The 23,022-nt window shown below is 35.9% G+C and overlaps 1 protein-coding gene across 1 annotated transcript; it reads right to left on the bottom strand.

Moving 5' to 3' along the window:
* Window positions 1-896: 896 nt before the first annotated feature.
* On the bottom strand, window positions 897-22,674 carry map4k3b (mitogen-activated protein kinase kinase kinase kinase 3b). The gene is made up of 33 exons (XM_016269942.1): window positions 22,630-22,674; window positions 21,243-21,300; window positions 19,997-20,087; window positions 19,217-19,281; window positions 19,064-19,119; window positions 18,933-18,980; window positions 18,650-18,692; window positions 18,492-18,564; window positions 18,277-18,408; window positions 17,302-17,364; window positions 16,415-16,496; window positions 16,200-16,316; window positions 15,747-15,825; window positions 15,568-15,626; window positions 15,441-15,481; window positions 14,274-14,312; window positions 14,027-14,080; window positions 12,703-12,757; window positions 12,334-12,607; window positions 11,241-11,311; window positions 6,226-6,267; window positions 5,960-6,044; window positions 5,765-5,844; window positions 5,421-5,481; window positions 5,205-5,322; window positions 4,639-4,697; window positions 4,362-4,465; window positions 4,103-4,274; window positions 3,938-4,006; window positions 2,578-2,670; window positions 2,417-2,487; window positions 2,109-2,164; window positions 897-2,032 (listed from the first exon to the last, which is right to left on the bottom strand). The coding sequence occupies exons 1-33, from the start codon at window positions 22,672-22,674 to the stop codon at window positions 1,945-1,947; spliced, it is 2,643 nt and encodes an 880-aa protein (XP_016125428.1). The 3' UTR covers window positions 897-1,944.
* Window positions 22,675-23,022: the final 348 nt, after the last annotated feature.

Here is a 23,022-nt window from a genome sequence, read left to right as displayed (position 1 = left end):
ATAATGTCATGATAACATGGCGCCCCCTAGTGTATATTTAAACAATCCAACAAAATTACTCGTATTTGGCAACCCACATGAGAAAATACTATAGTAATTTATAGTAAATACTAGTGTTTTGAACCATAATATATAGTAAAGTGTATTATACTGCATATATTATAGTATTTATAACAGTTTGTTAGTGAATGCTACAGCATACTGAAGTATTAACTATAGTGAACTGATAAAACTGTAATAAATACTGTAGTTTTTAATAAATACTTTAGTTTTTACTACAGTAAACTGTTGGGTATTGTAGTATAATAATATACCCTATAGTTGTAGAAAACTTAGTACAGTATTGGGTAAAGTAATTGTTATATTACCACAGCAACTATAGAATTATCACAACAAATTAATTCAAGTACTTTACTATAGTATGGTTCAAAAACACTATAGTATTTACTATAAATTACTATAGTATTTTTTAATGTGGGAACTAATAAACAAAAATCATTATACCTTAAAAATCATTAATAAGCAAAATCCTTCACTGCAGGATTTTTTTCTGTTCACAGAGAACCTGTTATTGTATTTCTCTCCGCTGCTTTTTCATTGTTTTGTATGTAAACATATGCTAGATTGACTTGACCTTTACTCTTGCACTTCTCGTAGTGTCTTGCAAATGACATGCGGTTCTAAAAATGTGGTTCTCAAGTTAAAAGAAGGTTGTTTTTTTTCTCATTCCACTGCCCTGGGTCGCACATTTTTTAAATGCAAAAATGCATTCTGTGTGAATGGCCTATAAGCTCATTAACATTCATAATTTTCAAAGCACCAGAAACGCATGCACTAAGGTTTCACTGTCTGTTATTGTGCTGTTAATACGGAAATATGGATCTAATGAGACATAAAACTTACTGAAGCCTTAAAGTGCAGTTACATTAACAGTTATTTAGCAAATTTCTCATTAGGGTGAAAGATTTTCGCACAAAGATTTCACATCGGGTTAAAATTAGTCACATTATTTTGCTGCCCTGACCAACAGAAAATTGCTTGGTCTGAAAGTGACATTGAAAGTGCTTCATGTATCTCTACACATGACAATGGACTTTTTTTTTACCCGCAAAATTTCATGGAAATTTTACTAATAGGACTGCACCCTTATGATAACAGCGGACGCCAAAAGAGGGAAATGTAGAGAAAGAGAAGCAGAAGAAAATACAGCTGAGTTTGTTAGACTTACAGTTGGTTCACACAGATCGTGTTTCTGCGTTCCATTCTACTAATTGTTTTTCAACATTCTTGTGTTCTTCTATTTTTAAATGTGAGAAGAATGCGTTCCGTGTGAACTGCTATTAGCATGACAGAGAGGAGCTGTTTACAGGGCAGTACCGAAAGCTACAAAGCTAACAAGATGGTAAAACACCTGCATATCATGCCAGATATAAAAAGCCATGATATTGGTGTCCTCTTTTAGACAACTTTTGTACTAGACTGTTGTGTTTTCACATTAGTTATCTCAGTCGCACAGAACTGATGGTTGTGTATCAAGGTCTCTGACACTGAAATGCATCTATAGTAAGTTCACGCAGTTTGGCAGTACAAAAAAATTACGTTAAACCTGTACGATACCAAAAGATATAATGCATTAACTGGAAATTAATTGATTTGCCGTTACATGCTATGCGAATCTATCACGCATATTAAACGGTCTACCTACATCTGCTTGTACTGAGGTATCGATTTTGTATCGATACGAGCAACCAGGGGCTGGTATCATACCAAACCAAAAAATTTGGTATTAAAATCTGTAGTGTTTAATTTCAACTGTCTTTGAGTATGTTTTTTTTTTTGTAGTGTTTTGTTCAGTAGCTTCATAAAGGAAATTGAGGTGTATAAGTCTCATGAACATGTACTTTGTTGCGTGCATTGTGTAGTGTGTGTTAAGGCAGTGTGTTGTCAGTAGGTGTTCTCGTGGCCCGCGAGGATATACAGATTACTTTGAGCTGTAGGGTCTTCCGTCGGTTTGCTTTCCAACACCACCACTCTTGAGAAAGAGAGAAAATGTTTGTAAGAACAGTGCTGACCACGGCGGTACAATGTGTGTTCTGGTGAGATCTCACCTGTCCGCACCCAGCAGCCTGTAGATTCGCGAGTTATCAGAGATCTCCTGAGTAATCTAAAGCAGAGAACATCAGTTACCATCAATTGTTGACAATGGACCTTGACCTTGTTTTGCCCACAAAATTTGGCTATTGTGACTGCACTTTAAAGCTATGTTACGGGCTATGAATGTATAATCTAGATCAGTGGTACGTCACGATGGAAGCATTAACCCATCAAAATTCACTTTTGTATGATAAGCTATTTGATCACCTGTTTCCTACAGCAAAACTAGGTGAATTTAGAAAACCAAAGGCACACCACACACCTCACTGTTTTTAAAGCTTCTTCCCTGCATTCCATGCTTCCAGAACGCCAAAACACTGTCCTGCAGACATACTGGAGAAAAGACAAATGCATTGTTATTAATCAAAGCGCACAATGACATCCCCACCTCAGTCTTGAATCTCGTATTAATTTATTTCTTACCTATTGCCTCAATCTGGAAGTTAAAGGTGAGTTCAGTTGACAGCTTTCTGTTGGATTTTAACCTGCCCTGTAAATTCACCAACTTTATACACCCTGCAAAATACAGAAATAAATGATGAGTAATGGCTTCCTAGAGCTGGAACTGCTGCATAAAGAAAATGCAAGAGCCTGTGCAGATGCTTGTTTGAACATGAATCTGCGCTGCAGGTAATGACAAATACCAACAGAAAAAGATTCTGTGTGAATTCTGAAACCATTATAGCTTTATCAGGAGACAGGTTAATGTACATGTGATTTATCATATTGTAGCTAAAAATATCTATAACTGTAGCAAAAATCAACTGTGGTTTTGTAAAATGGTGACAAGAATATTAAGTACAATTCATTTGTATTATATGCATTATTTATTGTTTATTCTTATTAACAATAACAATAATAAAAAATGTCATTTATATAATTTAAAGGCACAATATGTAATTTTTGCCGCTAGAGGGCGCGTATTCAAAACAAACAAAGAAACAAAGGCGTAGTTTGATGACGCCGTGACTGAGTGTGGAATCATGGGAGTTGTCGTCTTCATCCCCACAGCCGATGTAATCCGACGGGACTCCGGGGGCAGAAATCATGTTCATGGATGAGCTAATGATTTATTAACGTAGTAGAATGAAGCAGGGTGAGGCTGAAAGCCGTCGAAGCTAAACGAGGCCGCTGAACGAGTGTGACACACGGCTCGAAAGCAGCGGAAAATTTTATTATGCCACAGTCGACCGCTTCCGCTCCTTCCGGAAAGCAGCGGAAGTAAGCAGCGCTGTTTTATCATAACTAGATACATTTGAAAGTTCTGTTATAATGCTACTCTGTGCGGTCGTCACCGGTCTATTAAAACGCACAACATATTAAAGCGTCTTTGGTGTTTCCATGTTTTCTACAAAACAAAACCGGAAATCGAGGGGTTATGACGTCATTGGCAGGCGACACAAAGACACTATGGACACGCTCCGTGTCACTAGTTAAAATTGCTTATTTCTCTGGATTTAAACATTCTTCGAAACATTTGGGATAATGTAAGTACACAAGTCAGCAAAATATATAACACTGTTCTAGTGGTTTTTGGATATTTTAATAAAAAAATCTTGCCTTTAACTGTTTGTAATATGTATTTATGTACTTTATCTATATTTAGAAGAATTGATTATACTATTATAATGATTATAACCAATTGTTCTAAATAATATAGCTAAGTGAATATTATTATTATTTAAACTGTTCTAATATTTAATATTAGCAGAGTATTATATTAAATGTAAACATAACAATCATATTGTTCTATGATTTATTATAATAAAAAGAAATGACTTACGATCTAGACACACTAGGACGGTATCTTTCTCCAGCTGAGTCACATGAATGACACATGTTTGAGGTGTTTCTGGAAACACACAATACAACAAAAGTTCCTACAAGTCCCACGAGCAACACTCTTTTTGGCAATCCAAACCAAGTCAAATTTTGAATTGATACTGACCGGGCTCTGTGAATGCTGGGTTGGCGGCATTGGGATCAACAGTGCCAAACGTGACCACCTGATCAGGATGGCTTCCTTTACTGACTGCCACACAAACCAGTGGATAATGCTGCTCAGGAACCACCAACATCTCAAAGACTTCTAATGGACACGGCAGGGTGAGGTCTATGCTCTGGACACACACAAATACACAGGATTGTCGTCTTGTGCATAGATGCACTTTGTGTTTCTCAGTGTGATTTCTCATTCTCTCACTTACCTTTATCAACATGAAGCGCTGCATGGCTTCCACCCATTCAAACAGAATTACGCTGGACTGGAAAGCTCCACATAAGTACTTATGACCGGTGTATGGGTTTCGCACTATACATACACATACAGAAGCATGTTTCATTTCTGACTGCATTTATAATAAAAACAATGTATTATTTTATGCGCAAATCCTAAAAACTTTGCAGTGTTCTGATCATACAATTTGGTAGGCATTTCAACACAACATAAGAATATCAAAAGCATGCGAGCGCATTTGTACTGACCTACACAACATTTCTGACAACCCCTCGTATCTGGTATTTTATTGGACACAGTAAACTTCCTGAAAGAAAGGCATTAACATGACAGCACTAAAATGCAAATGATATGATTTAATAGGATTTACAGTAAAAAAATATATATATATATATATATTTGAAATTACAAATGACAACGGTAGGCCTGTCGCAATAATCAATATATCGACTTATCATGCAATAACATGACCTCAATAATTTTTTGTGACGCAATATATCGCCCATTATATTTACTTAAAAATTTATGTTACTATGTTTCGTACATTCCACTTGCCTTTTGCAGCTTCTTGTACATAATGTGGTGTAGTCATTAGATGCTAGTTCAAATAAAAAAAAAATGCTTCAACAAAAAAAGTTTCATCTGCAGATTCAGTGGCATAAAATGGTGTTTAAAATGACAATAATATCGCTTATCGCAATTATTTCTAGGGTATATATCGCACAACAAAAAGTTGGTATCGTGACAGGCCTAGACAACGGACTAAACAGCTACACAAAAATATAAAAAGAAAAAAGATTAATCTGAATCATACCGTGGGATGATTTTGTCTGGGAGTTTGTGTGTTGGTATGGCAACAGGTAACTTCTGCATTTGTCGAGCTTGCTCAAAAAGCATCGTCAGGTTGTATGAGTACAGCTGAGATGCTTTACCTGTGGAAAACACCCATATATACGTGCATAGATTGTATTACGGTAAAGCTAAAATGTACTTCTAATGCATGGTAAATCTTTAATTGGTTTTATCTCACCTGATATTGAAAGCAGCCAGTTGGTCATTACATACACCCATGTGCACCTCCGTGGAACCAGCTGTACGTGATTCAATTAAATAAAAGATCAATTAAACTCAAATGATGGTTCAATCTGATTAATGTTCTTTCAGAGAAAATACATAATTATTGATGACATACATACAATCAATTTATAATTTTTATTATCCATTATGCTATTTTTCCATATTTTTTGCATTTTGAAATACAGATTTAAAATGCTAAAAATATGATTTTTCATATCTATATCGCCAAGCCTGCTTAAATTACTCTTAATTTTGAACCTCAACGCCAAAAGAAAACCATAATAAAAAGGCCCTGACCTGTTCCATTGTGCTCTCATGGATTTCATTCAGATTGAGGGTGTAAATTCCTTCCTCTGCACCAAAAATCAGATACTGATCTGAAAAAGAGTCATAAGGGAAGCTCATAAAGCTGAAAAACATAATTATTATAATTATGTCATTTAGGAGCATGTGATTTGAAAATGCATGAGCTCTACATGAACTGCTTCTTACCCCTGGTGTTTGGGTTTATCCAGGAACAGGCACAGTGAATCTTTAAGGGACAGCCGTTAAACACTTTAGAGAAACAAGCTCCCATCTGCAAAGCAGAAACAAAGATCAACACTGTGACAGCAGAGCGGAGTTTGAACGCTCCAAATTTAGTTGCTATGACATTTGTGTTAATCTAGGTGTGCCGATACATCTTTCAATTTTTGTGTGTATGAAAGAGAAAAAGAAGGAAAAATAGTGAAAGATGGAGAGATAAAGAGAAAACTCACATGTACTTTGGGGGTCGGTGGGAGGCCATTACTGAATGGAAGCTACAAATAGACAAACAGATCAACGCTGTAATCAAACTATTTTTGTTTTCCCATTTAATCTGGGAATAGTAATCACAGGGCAATAATTGTAAAGTCAGATTACTCAAGACAAAATATTTCACATCTACTGCATCTCCTCCTGTACGTAGCACAGACAATGTTTAATAATTTAATTTTAGGGCTTATAACAACCCTAATTATAACAATAACATAATGAAGGAGGCATAGATATTTTCTTTACTGGGCATCTAAACCATTTTCATGAATTTCTGTGTTTTTTTTTTGTTTTTTTACAAAATACGTAATAAGAAAATAATAACAAATAAGGAAAATATTTGAATTTTATAACAATGTTTGCACATGTCATGTTTTATATATATATATATATATATATATATATATATATATAAGCTGAAATGTGAGGTTTACCATTTATGAAACTTTTTCAAAGCTTTATTTGAACATTTACATTAGATATTTGAACATGCTATTAGATAAACTGTTGTCTGTCATGTCTTTTAAAGTCATTTAAAATCCGGACATCATTGGCAATGTTATTGTTTTAGTTATGCAAACAAAATCTCATTTTATTTGTTGATTTTAAATGTAAAACTTGGTGAAATTATTTGTGTGTCAGTACTTTTTGAACATTTCCAGCACATTTTAACAATACTTTAAGATTAACAGATCTTATTGTTTTTTTTTTGGTTTTTTTGCTGTCTAAAACGCTTGACTCTGCAACAGTTTTTGCATTTATGACTTTTTGTAGTATTATGTGGTGAATCTTTACCAATAATCATTATGCAATAACAATTAGCTGTGAATGTTTTAGTGCACAAGCTAAATATGCCGTAAGCATCTGAATATTAGCTGAAATGACATGAAATATATATATATTTGGGTATTCTGTAAACAACATGGTAAATTAAATAAAAATAGCATTGTGTGTTCATAGAGCGATTATATGTGTTAAAAATATTTTTTCCAGTCGTTTACATAATTATTTCAATTTTATTGGTTTGTAATTCCTGGATCTTGGCTGAAGTTGATGGAATTTGCATTAATTATTTTGATAGCAAAATCCTGGCCATACATGAAATCAATACTATATGATGCTTAAAACAAATATGCATTTAATATATTAATATGCAGTCATTGTCGTGGTGTATTGAAATGGTACATTCCTTTCTTATTAACTTTCAGGTTCCCCCTATTATTATAGTGCATCCCGAGGCTCCGCCACTGCCTATGACCGCCACTAGTTACCACAGAAACCAAATCAGGCGGCACGCCCATGGACTCAGACTTCATATTCTGCCAGTGTGAGCAGTGCAGCTGATTGAACAGAGTGGTTTCATGCAGTCACATGATGAAGAATAGACCAATCAGGAACAAAAACATCTCGACGACAATTCAGCCAGTCGCACGAGCCTCAAACCGACAAACGAACAATAAATGTATAACTCAAAGACTGAGGGTAAATATGATTTTTAAAACAAAATTAACATCTGCTTTTTTAATACTTTTATATTTTGTCCGTTCATTAATATTATTCATAGGTATTCATACTTAAAGAGGTTCTAGCATATATATGTATTTGTTTGTTTGGATAGACACTGAAATGAATGATATCAACGGTTGGACATTTTCTAAAATGAAAATTGCTAATACAGTGGGTACGGAAAGTATTCAGACCCCCTTAAATTTTTCACTCTTTGTTATATTGCAGCCATTTGCTAAAATCATTTGTTAATTTTTTTCCTCATTAATGTACACACAGCACCCCATATTGACAGAAAAACACATAATTGTTGACATTTTTGCAGATTTATTAAAAAATAAAAACTGAAATATCACATGGTCCTAAGTATTCAGACTCTTTGCTGTGACACTCATATATTTAACTCAGGTGCTGTTCATTTCTTCTGATCATCCTTGAGATGGTTCTACACCTTCATTTGAGTCTAGCTGTGTTTGATTATACTGATTGGACTTGATTAGGAAAGCCACACACCTGTCTATATAAGACCTTACTGCTCACAGTGCATGTCAGAGCAAATGAGAATCATGAGGTCAAAGGAACTGCCTGAAGAGCTCAGAGACAGAATTGTGGCAAGGCACAGATCTGGCCATGGTTACAAAAAAATTTCTGCTGCACTTAAGGTTCCCAAGAGCACAGTGGCCTCCATTCCTTAAATGGAAGACGTTTGGGATGACCAGAACCCTTCCTAGAGCTGGCCGTCCGGCCAAACTGAGCTATCGGGGGGGAAGAGCCTTGGTGAGAGAGGTAAAGAAGAACCCAAAGATCAGTGTGGCTGAGCTCCAGAGATGCAGTCGGGAGATGGGAGAAAGTTTTAGAAAGTCAACCATCACTGCAGCCCTCCACCAGTCGGGGCTTTATGGCAGAGTGGCCCGACGGAAGCCTCTCCTCCGTGCAAGACACATGAAAGCCCGCATGGAGTTGTGAGATGGTGAGAAATAAGATTCTCTGGTCGGATGAGGCCAAGATATAACTTTTTGGCCTTAATTCTAAGCGGTATGTGTGGAGAAAACCAGGCACTGCTCATCACCTGTCCCAACAGTGAAGCATGGTGGTGGCAGCATCATGCTGTGGGGGTGTTTTTCAGCTGCAGGGACAGGACGACTGGTTGGAATTGAGGGAAAGATGAATGCGGCCAAGTACAGGGATATCCTGGATGAAAACCTTCTCCAGAGTGCTCAGGACCTCAGACTGGGCTGAAGGTTTACCTTCCAACAAGACAATGACCCTAAGCACACAGCTAAAATAACGAAGGAGTGGCTTCACAGCAACTCTGTGACTGTTCTTGAATGGCCCAGCCAGAGCTCTGACTTAAACCCAATTGAGCATCTCTGGAGAGACCTAAAAATTGCTGTCCACCAACGTTTACCATCCAACCTGCCAGAACTGGAGAGGCTCTGCAAGGAGGAATGGCAGAGGATCCCCAACTCCAGGTGTGAAAAACTTGTTGCATCTTTCCCAAAAAGACTCATGGCTGTATTAGATCAAAAGGGTGCTTCTACTAAATACTGAGCAAAGGGTCTGAATACTTAGGACCATGTGATATTTCAGTTTTTCTTTTTTAATAAATCTGCAAAAATGTCAACAATTCTGTGTTTTACTGTCAATATGGGGTGCTGTGTGTACATTAATGAGGAAAAAAAATTAACTTAAATGATTTTAGCAAATGGCTGCAATATAACAAAGAGTGAAAAATTTAAGGGGGTCTGAGTACTTTCCGTACCCACTGTATATGAAGAGTTAATTTGCAAAAACTCAGTTTTTAACAATTCTCAGAAATCATGTTTTTTCATTGTGCATTCCAATTAATCTCAATCAAACTGCAGTTGGGGTTTTGACTAGGTTAAAAAATAACAAAAAAAAAACAGCTAACTAACACAATAAAAACATGATAACATTATAAAAAACACGATTTTTGAAAATTAAAAAAAAAACTGAGTTATCTGTTTTTGCAAATATATATAAAGCATTAATACGGTGGTCGAGAAGTGCAAAGCAGCTCACAATTCTGAAAACAAAATAACAAATTACAAACGCAAATGCAAGTCTAAAAAGCAAAATAACAATTCAGAAAGCATAACAACAAATCCGAAAACAAATTTACAAGTCAGAAAACACAACGACAAATCAGACAAACCGGAAGAGGTAGGTATAGTTTGAGACAGCGCCATTGGTTTGGGATTTACTCACCGCTGACTGGACGAGACATCTGTCAATCAACGTATACAGGGAAGAACCAGCCGAAGAACAGCAGAGTCATGGTAGAAAGTTCGGAGATGGTATTAAAGTAGCTCAGTTTAAATGTATTGTATGAATTGCCCTTACTATGGAATAAAAAATACGGGGTGTATATTTACATTTAGTTAAAAGTGGCTTTAAAACATCAGCTCCAGTGGCGCAGATGGATAAGTGTGTGCCTTTGGCTTATTGATGTGATCAACCCAGGTTCGATCTCGCCTTTTGCCGAACTTTTTTTCTCTCCCTTTTCAAATCTCGTATTAGCAATGGATTCGATTTACACTAAGTGAAAATAGCAGTATTTTTAGCAATATGCTATTTACACTAAGTGCAAATACCTATTTACACTATGTTAAAATAGCAGGATTTCTACTATCAAGTATACTACTTGTTGCAAATAGTGGCAATTATCTGCACTTCAGTATTGTAGTACATTATAAAACAGTATGCAATAATAACGTATTGAGTGTAAATTATAATTTTAATTATTACATGGATGCCACCTTTTTGGTACAATAAAGCCCTCCCTACACCTACCCTAACCCTACCCGATACTTTATTTTCAACTTTTTGATTATTTCCTTAATTTTTATTGAAAATAAATGCCTTTACGATGTGATACGAGATTTGAAAAGGGAGAAAAAAAAAGTTTGGCAAAAGGCGGGATCGAACCCATGTCGATCGCGTCAAAAAGCCAAGAGCACGCGCTTATCCATCTGCGCCACTGGAGCTGATAATTTACAGCCACTTTTAATTAAATGTAAATATACACCCCGTATTTTTTATTCCAGAGTAAGGGCAATTCATACAATACATTTAAACTGAGCTACTTTAATACCATCTCCGAACTTTCTACCACAACTCTGTTGTTCTTCGGCTGGTTCTTCCTGTATACGTTGATTGACAGATGTCTCGTCCAGTCAGCGGTGAGTAAATCCCAAACCAATGGCGCTGTCTCAAACTATACCTACCTCTTCTGGTTTGTCGGATTTGTCGTCGTGTTTTCTGACTTGTAAATTTGTTTTCGGATTTGTCGTTGTGTTTTCTGACTTGTTATAATGTTTTCTGAATTGTTGTTGTGCTTTCTGAATTGATATTTTGTTTTTTAGACTTGCATTTGCGTTTGTAATTTGTTATTTTGTTTTCAGAATTGTGATCTGCTTTGCACTTCTCGGCCACCGTACATTAACCATACCTTTAGATTAGATGAGGGAAGGGAGGCAAGTTTTTCTTTCTCTCCATTCTCCTGGACAGAAACTCCATTACCTGCACATAAATTATCACATTATATCATCTGTCCTTTGAAAACTGAAACCACAAAAAAACAAAGACACGCTTATGGAAATTAGGCTCTTTATATATGCCCCTTTAAAAAACACACACAAAAAAAACATGCTATTTGCTTGATTATGTTTGCACTAATACTACCTGCAGAAAGCAAGCAGTACATAGAATTTGTGGGGGGTTTTTAATACAGATGTTATTGTGCTAATTCAGTAACTGAGTAATTCAGGTGTCTAGAAGTTGCAAGACTTCTGATTCATTTGCTAAAAAAACAGTATGTACATGTTTATTATAATAAATAAAATATATGATAATAAATATAATTTTGAAATACTACTCCACTCAGAGCTGGTTGGCTGGTCTTCCAGCCTGATCACAGATGGTTTTGACAACTTTTTAGTCTGGGAGACCAGCTAAAACCAGATGAACACCAGCTTGGCCAGGCTAGAAGGCCATCTAAAACCAGCTACTTCCAGCTTTAACCAGTCTAGCCAACAAGCTTAAGCGTTTTTTAAGCAGTTTTTTCAATAGTGCAAGCAGCATAACAGACTTTTGTACAGCTAAAATAACTGGAGTGAATAAAAACCATAAGCCTTGCACATTCAAATTAAAAATGGCCATGTCCGTTCTTAAGCTAAAAATAAAGTGGATATTCCCATGTATGTCAGATATAGGTAGTCTGCTGCATCCTAAATAACTAGGCAATGAAAAAGACTTTAGCTGTGCAAAGTGTATTCTGCGCTACATTTTGGGCCACGATCGTTACCTTGTTATTTGCATAAAATATTACGTGAATTGGGTTGTCAAACAACACAATCTAACTACTATATCACACTGACTCATCTACGAGGCTCTTAACTAACCTATGGTAAAGCTACAGCTATCTGTGTTGGGTGACTGAACTCATGCCAATATTATTCAAAAGCACAAGGAATAGAGGAAGACTGGCAGGGCTGTCTACCAATCACAGGAGGGCACCCTCAAGTGGGCGGTGCTTAGCTTACTTGGTTCTTCCTGTTGTTCAGCATGAAGCCATTCCCAGAACCTATAAATCTCATCATCCCCTGCTGGCTCTGTCTGATCGTGCTCAGATGGTTTGTTACCTAGACTACTACGCCTGTGTGGAGGCAGGCGAGGAGGTGGTGGTCTGGGGGGCACACAGGAAGCAGGCCGAACAGGAGGGGTGGAGCTTGCAGAAGCTGGGGAACGTTTAATGGTCCCTTCTCCGGTACTGTCCTCTGAGGCGGTACTGTTCTGACCTGGAGACAGAAGCTTCGGCTAGGAAGAGATTAAGGGAAAAAGAGAGATGTGAGTGGGAGTTACACAATGTCAGAAGGCATGTTTTGCATAGGAAAAGTGTGTGTAAGTTTTACCTTGGGTGGCAGAGGAGGTGGCACTTTAGGCCTCATTGTGGAAGTGGAGTTACTGCTGTAGACGCAGACACACAAAAATCATTGCAATTATTTATATTACTGCTAATCATGATGTGGTAACACAAAACCAGGATGCAAGGACCAACAGCACAGTTTCTTTGAAAGGTGGAAACACATACAGGGATACAATCAGATGAAGAAAGAGACCTCATATGCAATGTTAAAAACAGTAAAGAAAGTAAGCAAGAATGGTCATGTGGACACAAGACACACAAACTGAGTGCTAAATATGCTCACATACACATAATCAACCTAATCCAGAGCAGATCTTGGGAATATTTTGAACTTCTTAGAGTTTGAGATTTCAGGAAACACAATTTGCAATTGTCCTCAGTTTGGATTTTGAGCTTCAAAGCGACTGGAAATGAAAGTGTTACTGTATATCTTGTGCTCATCACCAGGTTATTAAACAAACCAAAACAAATGTTGAATCAAATTACTACAACATATACAACATTTTTATGACTATATTTTTACATTTCTGAAGAAAATATGAGTGGTACTTGTCCCTGCAAATATCATTAGCATAAATATATTAGCATTGCTTAGCTAGGGTGTTCTGGGTGGTTGCTAATGCTGTGTGGTTTCTAGGGTGTTCTAAGTGGTTGTGTACTGTTCCAAATCAAAAAAAGCCCAGACCTAAGCCTCTATGATACTCTGCTCTCTAGGTTATAAACCAGGTTCCTCCTTCAAAGTTAATCTATGGGAAAATCTATGAGAAAATCTATGGGAATATTGTCTGGCAGACAAAAATTGTAAATGTGATTTTATAAAAACATAGTAGCATATGCAATTGTATTAAAGTTGGCATGAAATGGACATTGTGATAATCTTTTCTCCCCTATTGTGATGTATATTCGAGTGAAACAGCTTATCAAACTAGCAAACATGTAAGGTGGGACTTCAATTTGTCCATCAGGAATTGATTGGATCATTGTCAAGTTGCTGTAGAGGAGGTTTTATTGCCTAGCCTTCGCACCAAAGCACACATTAGAGAAGATATTGTTGTTGCGAGGCTGAGGGGAGGTTAAAGTTTTTGAATAAAGATTACGAGGGCACATGAATTAAAAAATAATGATGTGCATTTCAATAACAATCATGCATTTGTGCACCAGCAAGCAACTACAAACCAGACACACTACAAAACAAACCGAGCGCATCCTTCAGTCTCACATCTGGTTGACACTAACAGACAGGGAGTCACGGATGATCACAGGTGTTTTTGAATGATACACATCTCACATTACATCTTCCTCTCACTTACTGAAAATCATCACCTTCATCCTCCTCCTCATCCTCTAAATGTGTCACATGACCCCTGAGAGAGATGAAGAGGGTGAGGCTAAGAAGGTACAGTGGCCAGAGAAGAATGCAGAGAACACACACACACACACACACACTCAGCAGTAAGAGCTTCTCAGTGCCAAGCAGAGGAGATGAGACTGCAGAAGTGATTAGATTGCATAGAGGATTGGCTGACCAATCAAAAGAGACAGTAGGAGGGGCTATACCTTTGATTGAGCTCCTCAGCAACAGATTTTAATAGACTCCTACAAAAATAATGAATAAAAGACAGAAAAGAACTTGTTTTACACATATATACAAAATACACAAACATATTTGTTGTGATAATAAAATATTCATCCAACAAAACTATTTACATTTTGAAATATTTTTACTATTTAAAATAGCTTTCTATTTGGTTTAAATATTTATTATTAGAAATTTTAGCAGACAGTCATTTGTAATTACACTTTTTTTAAATACAAACATATAAAACTTACATTTTAACAAATAGAAGAAAATTAAAAACAAACAATAGTCATGAAAATAATAAATGAACAAAAATTTTTTTTTTAATACATTTCCCCCCACCCAAAAACTTAACCCATAAGTGCTATCCAGTGGTAAAAGTAGGTACTGAAGACATTTTAAACCTATTAATCACAAGTTTGTATAAAGGAAATAAAAGGGGACCAGATTTTTTCAAATAACAAAATCTTGTCTATTAGGGTATACCTGATTCTTTCCAGATGTAGTGTACCTGTCAACTCTGTCAGCCATAATTTAAGAGTTGGAACTTCTTTTTTCATCCAAAACAAAAGGATAAGTTTTTTGGCACAGATCAACCCATATGAAACAAACTGTTGTTGTACCCGTGTAAGTCTCAAAAATTCTTCGGAAACTCCAAATATAATTAATATAGGATCTGGTTCAATAGGAATGTCCCAACAAAACTATTTAATTAGTGAAGTCAGGGTGATTCATTTTTCCAGTTTAACGGCGGTAAAAAAATTTAACACAGTTAACGCAGGGGCGGAGCTAGGGTTGGCCACCCCACTCATAACTGCTGCCTCTTTATTTTCTTGACAAGAATTGCGTTTATTTAGATGCAGAATATCTTTACGACCACATCAAACAGGAGACTTTTCAAACGCGTACTCCACCTCGCCTCAGCACCAGGCACTAGGAGTCAAACGAGCACGGAAATGGTACAGGTGACGAGGAGCATCAGTAGAATTTGTTATTTTAAACTAGGAATGGATTCAGAGAGATAACTAATGACCTATTCGTATATCAGCTGACTAGTTGATTAATGAGGTCAAGACTTTTCCTTATTCATTCATTCCTTAGTTTGATAAACTTACAAGTAAAGCATAACACACACACACACTCACTTGTTATTTCCAAGAATGCTTTGGGGCTCTAATGGTAGATCCTACATGAATCAAAAAGGCAGTCAGACAAGTCAAGTCCAAACAAACACACTAAACCACAATAAATCAATGGCATAATGTCACAAACCATCTCATGATGCGGTTCGGTTTCTTTTCTCAGAGGCGGGTCGAACTTCACCTTATCAACTAGGAGAGGGACACACACACACACAGACTTCAGATTTCTCTCTGTGCTTTTAAGTAGGCTGAGAATTCTTGTGCTTATTTCGGTTCAGTGAATCAAAGGCTAATTGAGACATGACTTACAGTTAATCTCAGACAGAGTCTTTCCATCTCGTGAGCTCCTGCTAGTTGAGCGGATTCGATGCGGAACAGACACGGGAGACTGCAAACACAGAGACCACAAGTAAAGTTTTTAAACTTGAAAGCTAAAACGGCTTAGTAACATACAGTACATACATACATTTTCTGAATATCTGTTACAAGTCCCTAATCTTTCCTCAAGACAACACTGCAAGCCACTGCCGTTATGTGTTAAAACCAATAAACTCTCATGCATTCACATACACACACAATCGCATATGCACACTGCAGCATGGGTAACCGGACACACTTATACCTGGCAGCTGGCAGAGCCAACTGTCTGCCCTCTCTTAGGATCTACATCTAAAGAAACAACCAATTAGAGATCAGTGCTTCAGTGTATGGTTTTCCCACTGGTTAAAAGGTAAAAAAAGAGAGTCAGATATATAACATCACCTCTGGGTCAATGTCATCCTCCTCTGCATCACTGTGTGTGCTGTGGTCAGGGTTGTTGGCTTTGTCCAGTAGCTCAATGGCAAGAGTCCGGCTAAGCGGTTGGGTAACGAATGGGTGCTGCAAAAAGAGAGAAGTGATGCAATGAAAAATTACTGATTGATGGTGGATAACTGGAGCCAATCATAAATGTTCTCTAAAGGGAGGGTGGATCTTACCTGCAGTAATCTGTCAGCCGTTGGTCTCTTCTTGGGATTTTTGGTCAAAGCCATTTTCACAAAGTGGTGGAAATTATTTGTCCTTCATGAGCCAAAACAAATGAGTGTGTTTTTCAATCATAAAGTGATATTCTTGGAAATATTCTTTACCACAAAACATTTTTAAATTTATAATTACAAGCCTTACAATTGAAATTGGGAGGTTTTGAAATGTGAAGTTAGAAATGTGATCAATTATGTGAATTAGTAAAAACCTATTTATATTTTAAGCTATAAATCATCATTTTTAAGTGGAAATACATTTGTAGGTGAATGCCCTTCCTGTTATGAGTTTTATTTATATTTTATTTATTTATATTTTGTGGTAACTGACATTTTTCACAGATTCTATCAATAGAGCTTAAGCTGCATTGAACCCATACCACTCCTTTAATATACACAACCATTTAAAAGTTTAGGGTCAGTAGTTTTTTTTTTAAAGAAATTAATACTTTTATTCAGCAATTCTATTTCAAATGATGTTGCACTTTCTATTCACAAAATAATCCTGAAAAAATGCATCACTTACAGCAACTGTTTTCAGCATTAATAATGATAAGAAAAGTTTCTTGAACACCAAATCAGCAAATTAGAATATAATTAGAATAATTTCTGAAGGATCATGTGACACTAAAGACTGGAGTAATGGCTGCTGAAACTTCAGCTTTGCCATCAGAGGAATAAATTGTATTTTAAAATATATAAAAATTTTAATAACATTGCACAATATTACTGTTTTTACTGTATGTTTGAATAAATAAATGCACCCTTGGTATATGTAAGAGACCTCTTTAAAAACACTTTTGAATAAACTGTACTTTAAATTGTATACATTTACAAATACTTACCACTTTACTTTGTCTTTCAGCTTAGGTGGTTGGAAACTGCTCTTGGTCATTAGGAAAAGTGCTCTGAGAAGGGGAAACACAGCAGAATGGACAAAAAAAATGTTGAAAAGCAGGAGAAAGTTAGAGTGTAAACATACTGAAGGTGTCTTGTGTGACATATATTATTTACAAAATTAATTCATTTACATGTGCAGCAACAAACTACTCATGATGCAGCACAGTGACATTAAAGGGTTAGTTCACCCAAAAATGAAAATAAGCCCACAAATTACTCACCCTCAAGTCATCCTAAGTGTATATGACTTTCTTCTTTCAGACGAATCCAGTCAGAGTTATATTAAAAATTGTCTTTGATCTTTCAAGCTGTTTCATGGCACTCAGCGGGTGTTGCATGCATCAGTCCAAAATAAGTTAAATAAAAAGCATCTATCCATAAAAAAAAGAAATCGAAATCCTCCGACATTCTTCTTTACAAATCCTCGTTTTGTACTTCTAATAAGTGACCGTTGTTTTGTTTTGATCTCTCCGCTGCGCTTCCGCGTTTGTAACTTCTGAGCGGCGCATGCGCAACGCTGAACTCATACATCATCCGCCCGGAACTGCTTCCGTGTACAACTGTTGGCGCAAGCTACATTAAAGTGATTATTACGTTTGAATATGGATATTTTTCTTACAAAAACATAACGATTCGCTACAGGAGGCTTTTGTTCACCCCCCGGAGCCGTGTGAGACACTTTTTTTATGGATGGTTGCTTTTTATTTAACTTCTTTTGGACTGATGCATGCAACACCCGCTGAGTGGCATTAAACAGCTTGAAAGATCAAAGACAATTTTTAATTTAGCTCCGACTGGATTCGTCTGAAAGAAGAGAGTCATATACACCTAGGATGACTTGAGGGTGAGTAATTTGTGGGCTAATTTTCATTTTTGGGTGAACTAACCCTTTAAGTCAGTACAAGGCACAGGACACACACCTCATGGGGTGCAAGTCGAACATTGGCGGCTCTAACTCTGCCAGCTCAATAGCTGTGATGCCCACGGCCCAAATATCACACAGCTGATTGTATCCACCTTTCCGTTCAACTGCTGCCACCTCAGGAGCCATCCTACAGAGAAAAACAGCCCAATGACTAGAATCAAACTATTAAAACAATCCTTCCACACAAGAGACAAAGGAGGACTGACATACCAATATGGAGTTCCAATGAAGGACTTTCTTTTTGCTAAAGTGGCTGATATCTGAGCTGAAACGCCAAAATCAGCTGGAAAGAGACAAACAGCAGGTGTGAGAGTGGAATTCTTATTAAATGCAAGCTCCCAAGGTGTTCACACAAAGTGTTTTCTTACCTAGCTTAACGTAGCCATTGTCCGTCAACAGTATATTTGCACCCTATAAAGCAAGAGAAGAACCACAGTGAGCAACTGTGAAAGATAACAACAAATTGCAACGTCTTTGAAACAATCCTGGTCTCAAGAACAGCATTTTCCAAAAGAAAAAAAAAACACTTAATCTATGTCAGACTTTTGCATAATATCGGTCAAGTGGGACACGAGTGCTAATTATGTCAACACTGTGTGGAATGGCCTCCTTCAAGTGAGATTTAATTGTGTTTTGACGTCCAGTCTGTACCTTTATATCTCGGTGGATCTTGCCTTTGTTATGGAGATAGTAAACACCCTGAAATGAACACCAAAACTTGAATCTATTTAAACTGTCACATATCAGTATTTTTAAACATTAGTAAATGTGTATGTATATACCTGCAGGGTCTCCCGACATACATACGCAATTTGGGATTCTGACAATGGCCCAGTAACTGTTAGAGATAGATTTACAAGTATATGAGAGATACTGCTGAACAGCTCAACATGATAAATGCATTATAAACTCCTGTTTTTGGTGACAATAGTTACCATGGTAAATATCCTGGAGTGAGCCTCCACCACAGTATTCCATGCTGATCCATAATTTATCTCTCCTGAAACAGGGATATTAAGACATCAATTATCAAGTCTTGTCAGACCAGCTTAAAAGCGGTGCTTGTATAAATTGGGTTGTGGCATGTACTTCAACAGGTAGTAAAAAATATCAACAAAGCTGAAAAGAGAGAAATCATATATTCAAAAGTTTGGGGTCAGTAAGATATTCAAATATTTTTTGAAAGAAATCTCTTATGTTTGTCAAGGCTGCATTTGTTTGATTGAAAATACAGCAAAACAGTAATCGTGTGAACTATTATTGCAATTTAAAATTACTGTTTTCTACTTTTTCATTTTATATTTTAAAATGTCATTTATTTCTGTGAAGGCAAAGCTGAATTTTCAGCAGCCATTACTCTAGTCCTCAGAGTCACATGATACTTCAGAAATCATTCTAATATTTAATGCTCAAGTAACATTTGTTTTTTTATTATTATCAATGTTGAAAACAGTTATTGCCTAATACTTCAGTGGAAATCCATTTTCAGGATTCTTTGATGAATATAAAGATTAAAAGCACAGCATTTTTGTTTAAATAGAAATCTTTTGTAAGATTATAAAATCTTTGCTGTGACTCCAAATTTTTGACCGGTGATGTGGTGCTAAAAAAAACAGCTGAAATGTACAACCAAAAGCTTGTACTACATTATAAAATGTATAAAACATATTAAATAAAGCCAGAGCCGGTGTTTGACTGCATGTGTGTAAATGTACCTGAGGTAACTGCCAAAATATGCAACAATGTTTGAGTGTTTACAATCTTTCATCATAATAATCTCCTGCTGCACCACGTCAAAGTCCTCTCCTGCAAAAATCAATTGACAAAAAAAAATTTCATAAAGAAATATGTCAAGTGCAAACAGACCCAAACGTGTAAACTGTGATTCTGCACTAAAAAGTGTGTGAACATGCTGCCTGTATTTAAAATGCACGCACAGTCAGACCATTACAATGCATGAACACACCACAGCTGTAATATTTAACTATTCAAGTATAGATTGACAGTGATAGGGCACTATCTAGAGGTAATTAAGCAGCACAGTGTGTGCAGCAGCAGCATTAGGATGGCTCACCTGGCTCTAGTTTGATGACTTTGATAGCAGCCAGTTCTCCAGTGTTGACATTACGAGCCTGGAAATGGAAAGCATAAGAGTTGTGAGTCCATAAGCGCAAAAATTGTGCAATAACATGATTATACTTGTTATATATATATATCTGACTCACAATAAAGATGGATCTGCTCCAGCAACTTATTAAAGCTAAGAGACATCAAACAGGTTTACAAAACATTTCCCTTATCTAGCACTGTTTGGACATACAGACAGTCTCACCCTAAATGAACACCACTAGTTGGTTAATATTGACAGCAAAAAAAAAAAGCAATGTTGAAAGAAATGTTGTTTAGACTTTTTGGAAAATTTTACCCATGTGACATACATACAGTTGTCTATGCACATTAAGCTGGTATTTGGAGAAAGTATTTTAATTACTGGTTGACCAATGTGGACTAATGCTTCAAATATCTACTGATCCAGTGGCTGACATACCAAACAAAATGTAAAGACAGCAAATGAGATTGTTTAAATGAAATGAACACTTATTTTAGAAAATGTTGACTGACTCAAAGAACATAGAACAGAAATAGTTCAATATACAATGATATGTCTGTCACAGACTAGTAGAAAGATAAGAAAGGATATCACCTGATGCCCAAATATATTTCTAGATTAAACCACCTGATCGATATATCTATAAATTTTAATTTAAAAAAAATAAATTAACATACAGCACCTTTTAATTACACATTATGTGTATGTTATATGCATATACATGCACTACTGTTGAAATGTTTGTAAGATTAAAGATCAGAAAGATTTACCTTTTATTTATTTCCTTTAAATATCTTTTATATTAAGATATTAATACTTTTATTCAGCAAGTATGTATTAGGATGGCTCACCTGGCTCTAGTTTGATGACTTTGATAGCAGCCAGTTCTCCAGTGTTGACATTACGAGCCTGGAAATGGAAAGCATAAGAGTTGTGAGTCCATAAGCGCAAAAATTGTGCAATAAAGATGGATCTGCTCCAGCAACTTATTAAAGCTAAGAGACATCAAACAGGTTTACAAAACATTTCCCTTATCTAGCACTGTTTGGACATACAGACAGTCTCACCCTAAATGAACACCACTAGTTGGTTAATATTGACAGCAAAAACAAAAAGCAATGTTGAAAGAAATGTTGTTTAGACTTTTTGGAAAATTTTACCCATGTGACATACATACAGTTGTCTATGCACATTAAGCTGGTATTTGGAGAAAGTATTTTAACTACTGGTTGACCAATGTGGACTAATGCTTCAAATATCTACTGATCCAGTGGCTGACATACCAAATAAAATGTAAAGACAGCAAATGAGATTGTTTAAATGAAATGAACACTTATTTTAGAAAATGTTGACTGACTCAAAGAACATAGAACAGAAATAGTTCAATATACAATGATATGTCTGTCACAGACTAGTAGAAAGATAAGAAAGGATATCACCTGATTCCCAAATATATTTCTAGATTAAACCACCTGATCGATATATCTATAAATTTTAATTTAAAAAAAATAATTTAACATACAGCACCTTTTAATTACACATTATATGTATGTTATATGCATATACATGCACTACTGTTGAAATGTTTGTAAGATTAAAGATCAGAAAGATTTACCTTTTATTTATTTCCTTTAAATATCTTTTATATTAAGATATTAATACTTTTATTCAGCAAGTATGCCTCCTGTGCGCATGCGCAATGCGACTGCCTGACAACACAACAAACACACTGAACATGGAGAAATTTCTAACGTTTCACATAATAAAACAGAAACAGCTTGAAAACGTAAACCACGCTTAAAATCTGTCAATTTTATTTTAATAGACAGCAAAAAAAAAGGTAAGCTAAGAACGGTAACACAAGCTTTCTTTTCAGGCAAAACATTTAAAACAAAACATAACAGTTTGAAATTATAATAAAATTGATTTAGCCCATAGTTTAAAATTTGGACGAAAAGTTTGGAGTTGTCAAGGACAGTTGTAATTTTTAACTTAATTATAAATAAATAAATATAAAATAAATAATAATAGTAATTAAAATAAATCTGAATAAAATTTACAGTAAAGTAAATACGAGATGAAAACAAAAAAAAATAAACTTACACGGGACCGACAGTTGTCGTGTCGCACAGCGCCGCAACAGCTAAAGTCTGTCTACACTGGAGGCAACAAAGCAACCTTGAAAATCATTTCAAATTTGTGTCAGTACATCATAAATAGAAAGCAGCAGCAGTTTACTGTCGGGAATATGTCGCGCCGCGCCTCATCCAGTGTAGAAAACATATAAGGTTCTATTGTATTTTGTCGCGTCGCGCCGCTCACGTCCGGTGTAGACACGGTGTTAGAAGTACTAAAATTACTAAAACTAAATTATAAATTAATTAAACCTATATGGAAATGTTACAAACAAAAACTAAATCAAAAGCAAATTGATTAAAAAAAAAGCAAAATTACTTGAAACTAAAGTTTTAATAAAAGTAAAAGCTAATTCACAATAATAATAAATACTATAATAGTATATAAATAATGACAAAATAACACTGTTTATAAAGTCTACTTATATAAAGACTATTGATGCTACATTGATGTTACAATATTATACAATGGCAATTATGAGAAACAAAGATGAAA

Source organism: Sinocyclocheilus grahami, unplaced genomic scaffold (assembly GCF_001515645.1).
Source record: "Sinocyclocheilus grahami isolate Dianchi unplaced genomic scaffold, SAMN03320097.WGS_v1.1 scaffold54.1, whole genome shotgun sequence".
NCBI classification, from domain to species: Eukaryota; Metazoa; Chordata; class Actinopteri; order Cypriniformes; family Cyprinidae; genus Sinocyclocheilus; species Sinocyclocheilus grahami.
The sequence above is the reverse complement of the archived record's forward strand: the minus strand, read 5'-3'. Positions and strand labels throughout refer to the sequence as shown.

Bases quoted from the DNA above. Each gene is read 5' to 3' on its own strand.
- map4k3b (XM_016269942.1), bottom strand. From the start codon at position 22,674: ATGTTTTCTACACTGGATGAGGCGCGGCGCGACATATTCCCGACA. The intron at 16,497-17,301 runs GTAAGTATTTGT...TGGCTCATGAAG, and splicing joins CTGAAAGACAAAGTAAAGTG to GACAAATAATTTCCACCACT. The intron at 14,313-15,440 runs GTGAGTGTGTGT...TTATTTTTGTAG, and splicing joins AGCATTCTTGGAAATAACAA to GAGTCTATTAAAATCTGTTG.